The sequence below is a fragment of the Brassica oleracea genome, chromosome C4, assembly GCF_000695525.1.
Source record: "Brassica oleracea var. oleracea cultivar TO1000 chromosome C4, BOL, whole genome shotgun sequence".
Lineage (NCBI taxonomy): Eukaryota > Viridiplantae > Streptophyta > Magnoliopsida > Brassicales > Brassicaceae > Brassica > Brassica oleracea.
The window spans coordinates 6,198,950-6,204,949 of NC_027751.1; the positions used below are offsets into that span (position 1 = coordinate 6,198,950).

The 6,000-nt window shown below is 40.5% G+C and overlaps 1 protein-coding gene and 1 pseudogene across 1 annotated transcript; one reads left to right on the plus strand and one right to left on the minus strand.

The window, feature by feature from the left end:
- The first annotated feature begins 1,192 nt into the window (after positions 1 to 1,192).
- LOC106337951 lies at positions 1,193 to 2,301 on the plus strand (annotated as a pseudogene).
- Positions 2,302 to 2,600: 299 nt separating this feature from the next.
- On the minus strand, positions 2,601 to 5,965 carry LOC106337729 (neutral ceramidase-like). Its single transcript, XM_013776855.1, has 7 exons — positions 5,655 to 5,965; positions 5,136 to 5,344; positions 4,515 to 4,823; positions 3,930 to 4,432; positions 3,739 to 3,864; positions 3,398 to 3,461; positions 2,601 to 3,316 (listed from the first exon to the last, which is right to left on the minus strand). Exons 1-7 carry the CDS (start codon positions 5,963 to 5,965, stop codon positions 2,601 to 2,603), a joined length of 2,238 nt encoding a protein of 745 aa, XP_013632309.1.
- Positions 5,966 to 6,000: the final 35 nt, after the last annotated feature.

Genomic DNA, 6,000 nt, shown 5'->3' on the forward strand with positions numbered 1-6,000 from the left:
TTAAAAACTCAGCGAGGATCAGTGATAAAGGTCTGGGTTCCTCGTAAGCATCTTATGTCATCTTCATCAGCAGCCATCGTAGGAGAATAACAGAGGAAGATGATGAACATAGTAGTGATGATTAATAAAGGAAGAAGCTTTATGGGGTTTGAGCCGATCTCCATGGATGAAGTGTTCAGCGATTTGTTTTTTTGTATCTTCCAATGGAGCAGAGAGAGAAAGCTGCAAGTCATACGCATTTAACAATAGTCTCAAGGGTTAGATAGATGCAAAGTAGCCGTCAATTGTCTTCTGTATATTTTTTCTTTTTCATCGTTAGATGGATGTTTTATTTTTATTTTGAAGTCTCTCCAAATAACACATGTAGAGGTTGGAGTTTTATAGCGACACTTTATAACTAGAATTAATGTAAAGTATCCCAAAATTACATTCACAGCCTTTTCTTTCAAAACAATGTTTACTTTTCAATAACAGTGGATTTGCTATAAGTTTTGTGAATGATTAATTGAATAACAGGAGATTTGCGAGTGTTTCTAATGATTTTACATAAATTCCATGTTCAATAACAGGAGATTTAAAACTAATTTTTAAAATCTTTAATTGAATAACAGAGGATTTGAAAACAACCCCAAAACCTTTTAAAATCATAGTTTCAATACACCCCCCTTACTTTTTGGGATAATATTTGGATACTTTAGCATATTTTGAATATTTTACAGATATTTAATCTAAATAATTAATATACTTAAATACATACAATAATTTGGATATCTTCTGATACCCGAAATATCACGGTTTGAATCGGATTCGTTTCTATTCTTTCGATATTAAAATTATGGATTCATTCGGATATTTAATAGGTTTTGGTTCAATTTGGTATCGATTTCAGTTAGGTTATTGGATCATCTTATCCCAAATTTCTAAAGGGGTTTTACAAAGAAAAGATAGTGATGGACCCCACAATTCAGCTAAAGTCGGTAACAAAAGTAACCAAATAAGGACCGACTTTTGTTGGTTTCATATAGTGTTCACGGACCCCACTGACACGTGGCGACCCGTGATTGGTCCTTTTTTAATTTTTTTTTCTTTTTCCGGACAAAAAAAAAATTAAGAAACTCTAAAACTCACTTTAGCGATGATCATGCTCTTTGGAATCTGGATATTTTGCCGATCCCTAGCAAGACCTAATACACTTAGGGTTTTGTGGTTTTTTCTTGTCTCAGAGATTGATCTGGAGATGTCTTCCCCGACCAAGCCAGAGCCGACGTGTCTGATCATGTCACTCCCAGACGAAGTTGTAGTTGACATCATAGCGCGTGTCTCCACACGCTTTCATCCGTCCATCTCTGCCGTCTGCAGGCGTTTCAGATCACTTGTTGCGTCGCCTGAACTTTACAAGGCGAGAAGATCCTTGTTGGGCTGCAATGAACATCGCCTATATGTTATTCTCCAGAGCTACGGTGAGAATTCCGAACCCCGTGTATATAATCTCCGCCGAAAACCCGACGGGGGTCGCCGCTTGGTCCTTATCTCGTCGCTTCCTGCTATGCCTCACGAAGCAAGCTATGTAGCGGTGGGTTCAAGGATACATGTGTTCGGTGGGTTTAGGCTTTATGACCGCAAAGAACCGCGTGCGTTAACCATAGACTGCAGATATCACACGATGCAGCCCTTACCAACCATGCCTAAACGCATGATTGGCACTCTCTCGCTCAAGTGATGGAAGGGAAGATCTACGTGTTTGGATATACTAATTATTACAACAAGGTCACGGCTGTGTTCAATACGTTGACACAAACGTGGGAGCCTGAGATGACAAAGCCACGCATCGAACTACGCCATGTGTTGAATGGACCGGATGGTTATGTTAATAGCATTGTTTACGATGGTACCAAGGAAACTAAATGGGAAACGGAGTGGATGCTGAAGTTCAACAAGTGGAAGAGCGTGTGTGTCATTGATGATGTGTTCTACTCCTATGATTGTCTTTACAACAAGTTAAAAGCCTATGACACAAAACTTAGGTGTTGGAGTGAGGTGAAAGGTGTTAAAACATTGTTGCCCAGTAAGAAAAGTTTAGTTTGGCGGCCACGCGTTGTGAATTAAGGTGGGAACTTGCTTTTCTTGTATCAGAAAAGGATTTGTAGAATAGAAGAGTTTTGGTGTGTGGAAATTGCATTGGAAAGACGTCAAGATGGTGAGATTTGGGGTAAAGTCGAGTGGTCCGATGTTGTAATTGTCGGTGATTTTTTCTTAATTAATAGAATCTCTAGTTGCTTCGTTTTGATGCATGTTCTCTAGATGCTATGTTTTGATGCATGAAGCTCTCCTTCATATTACTTAAGACTGTGCTTTTTTTTTATTTTTAGTTTGGGTATTTTAAAACTATGAAAAGGCTCATACTAATTCCTGAAGGGAAAGTGTAATTCATGGAAGCATGATCTCATATATGTTTAGCCACACAATTTTAGTGTTGTAGTCCATATACGAGTAGTCCACCCAGTGTGGTTAACTTATTGTGTTTTGAAATTTCTTTTCATCACTTTTTTTATTTTATAAATGATATAATCATGCACTGATATGTTACGTTAGGTAAAATGTCATACAACTACAAAGGCGCTAGAAGAACCAGAGAAGCTTGTAATGGAACCAACTAGCGACTTAGAAGCTCCGTAATGTCTTAATCTATAAACTCCAGCCACCGCAGACTCCGGTATCCTCCACTCAACCGTTGCTTGGCTCTCAGGGCTAAGCTTCCCCGGTCTCGACCACTTAAACTTCACACTGAAGTCATCGTCGTCGTACACTGGTACCCACTTCTCTCCACGCAGGGTCTCCACAACAGCGAAAGAACCTTCCGTCATCAGGTCGTTTCTTGGACATCCCGACCAAAACGTGGCGTTAACTTGTTGGCCTCTCACGAACGTTGACTTGGGAGGCACGTCGGATTTAACATCACCAAAACTGACTCCTAAAGGAGTAGAGTCTACGACCACAGGAGAAAGTAAACTGATCTGGTTGTCTAGAAGGTCTGGTGGTTGGGGCCTACTTGGGAGTGTTTGACCGTTGACCAAAGCTGTGGCTAGTTTCTTGAACTCTTGGATATAAGCGGTGAGTGTGTGTGGGCCGTATAGCGTTGAAGCTCCCTCGTATCTTTGAACCTCGTACTCCTCGAAAGTTGCAATGTACTGAGAATACGTGTTGGTGAGACCAGCGATTACGACATGGAGGTTGTTGCCAAACTGTTTGTTGTCTAAAGAGATGAGGAAAGACTTCACAGCATCACGGAGACGCCTTCCAGCCATTGTGGTGAACTCTGTGTGATACAATTATTAAGCTTCATGAAGGGGATAAAGAAGGTTTATTATGAGAAGAAAAGAGAGTCTCATTGACATACCTCCGGGGACACTGAGGATGACTAGTTGACCAATGCGAAACATCTGAACCGGAAGAATCGAAGGCTGCATGGTTCAGGCAAGTAACAAACCATCAATAGTCTATAGTTTCAAACATGTCTGTCTAATAGCATGTGCAAATGGAATGCTCGAATAGAGTCCGAGTCTAAAAATTAAAACGACCAAGGCTTTTACAAAAAATATATACATAAATTATGATATAGAACTTAAGATTTTTAGATCTACTACTAATATATCATTAATATTTTTTGAACAATACAATAATTTGAGACGGCCTGATATCAAATACTTATTACATAAAACAGAGGATAGAGCCACTCACCGCCCAGTCATATGGTGTCTTCATCTCACCAGTGTCAAGTAAAATAGGTTTTGGTTTCTGACATTGGATCTGGTCCGGACCAGGAGTTGTTAACACGTTCCTCACTAATCTCCAAAAGGCATTACCCTTTAAAGAAAAGAGATTTTTAATTAGAGAAAGAAAGATTCAGAGTTAAGAAGCTTATTAGTTACCTTATCATCTCCTTGTTTGAAATCAAAAGCACCAGGACCATCAGTTGTGCCAGCAGCAAAACCAAACCCCATTGCAGCTGGACATGTCTTCACCGTCTCAGAACCACCACCTGCTTTAGGAACTGTGACTTCAAGGTTTGAGAAATCTACATAAGCATGTTGGTAACCAATCTTCCCTTGCAGCTTCTCAGTAGCTTTGTTGAATAGTCCCACCGCCATTTTGAACTGCCTTTCTCCAATGATACGTGTACTCTCAAACTCATCAGGGTACCCGGGACCACGGCCATAGCACAGCTCGTTCTTTCCGTTGCATGTACTGTGATTGAAATCACAAGGCAGTCCAGTGTCGATGCAAAACGTACCAAGAACATTTGGACTGACGTCACCACAGTTTGATTGACAGAAGGCAGAGACGAATGACGCCTTTCTTACTCGGACTTTAGCATCAAGAGACTGTCCTCTAGATGACTTATAAGAAGCTGCAATATCCAAAAGCCTACTGTCTGGAAAGAGAAAACAAAACATAATATTCATCCTTATCAGTCTTGTCATAGAATACATTAGGTAAGTAACTCAAAGACTCACGGTTTTGTCTCAGATCAGACACAATGGTTGATACTCGCCGAGGGATCTTCTGTCCACTCAGGAACCAGTCCTCCATGAAACGCGCTGCGGCGCCTTTGTTATCTCCACTAATCAAAGAGTTACTCCTGCTCATGGAAGTCCCATGAGTTGCAAACCAGTTAAAGCTTCCTATAGGTCCCAGCTTTGAATCAACAAACTTGAGAAGCGTCATTTCTTTGTCGACGTTATACTTATATTTACCCCTCTCAGCTGCAGGGTTGTTCAGATAAGAACTAGGGCTTCTGTTCACACCAGCATCCAAAAGATCTCCTAATTTTCACACACACAAAAACACACACAAAGTGGTTAAACTAAAGCAAGAACTTTGTCTGAAAGCACATTAAAGAAGCCAATTTAAAAAAAAAATAGCTATGCGGTAGTTAGGCGGTTTATATGAGATTTTTGATTAGGCGGAACGACTTTTTAAATGTCTAGATCGATTTTTTTTTTTAGTGTCAAGACCGATTTAAAAAATATTGTTTTAGAAAAATTGTTTCGTTTAGATCCAATTTGTCAACTAGGCCGTTGCTTACAAGCGTCTAGACCGATTTTTAGAACACTATAAGACAAAAAAAAAAGTACCTTTGTTGACAAAAACAGAACCAGGACGTAGAGTTTGGTGAGCTTGCATGATGGCTTGTTCAATGCCATCAACAAGGACGTCAAAAGACTGACGAACGAATCCAAGTGACGTGACAATGTATGTGACATACTGAAGATAACCTCCTGGTCCAGCATGCGTGTGGATCCCACTTATTGCAACGTTCTTCTCTGTGTAAAGATCACCATATCTACAAAATGAAACAGAATTCTAATATTAGTCGACGGTCGAGAGAAGGATACTTCGTAGTCTAGAAAATTTGAGCAAGCTAGCGAAAGGGTGCGAAAGGGCCTGCGAAGCTAGTTTGTAAACATGTGATCTATATCATTTTGGTTGAGTCCGGTTTGTATGTCGACATTGGATTGGATGCCCGTTTCCGGTTTGATCTATGTATATAAATATTTCTTTAAAAAAAAAAAACTCTAATAATATTACAACATTCTTGTAGATTACTAGATACGGTTTAAAATAACACTGACACTGTGCTTATTGGTCGTTACCTTGCCTTGAGACGCTCAAGAACTTTGATGGTAACGATCTGAGACGCCATACAAGCGTCAAGATTCACAAACGCGACGCGGTTCCCTTGAGGCTCAGCGACGATGAAGGCACGAGCTCGTAGCCGGAAATGAATCCCTGACGCTATTTGTTCGGAGTTAGCGTATCCCATCATGTTGACGTCAGCGGCTGGACCGGTGATGTCATAGCTTCCCACGCCGATTAGATACTCGGAAGACGAAAGAACCGCTCTAGTTAAGAGAAGAAGAAGAGAGAGGAGAAACTGAAACGACAATGGAAGTGAAACAGCCATGGTTTGGAGAGAGGAGGAGGAATAAGAAGGGGGGG

Bases quoted from the DNA above. Each gene is read 5' to 3' on its own strand.
- LOC106337729 (XM_013776855.1), bottom strand. From the start codon at position 5,965: ATGGCTGTTTCACTTCCATTGTCGTTTCAGTTTCTCCTCTCTCTTCTT. The intron at 4,433-4,514 runs GTGAGTCTTTGA...TTCTCTTTCCAG, and splicing joins GTCTGATCTGAGACAAAACC to ACAGTAGGCTTTTGGATATT. The intron at 3,462-3,738 runs GTGAGTGGCTCT...TGAACCATGCAG, and splicing joins AGACACCATATGACTGGGCG to CCTTCGATTCTTCCGGTTCA.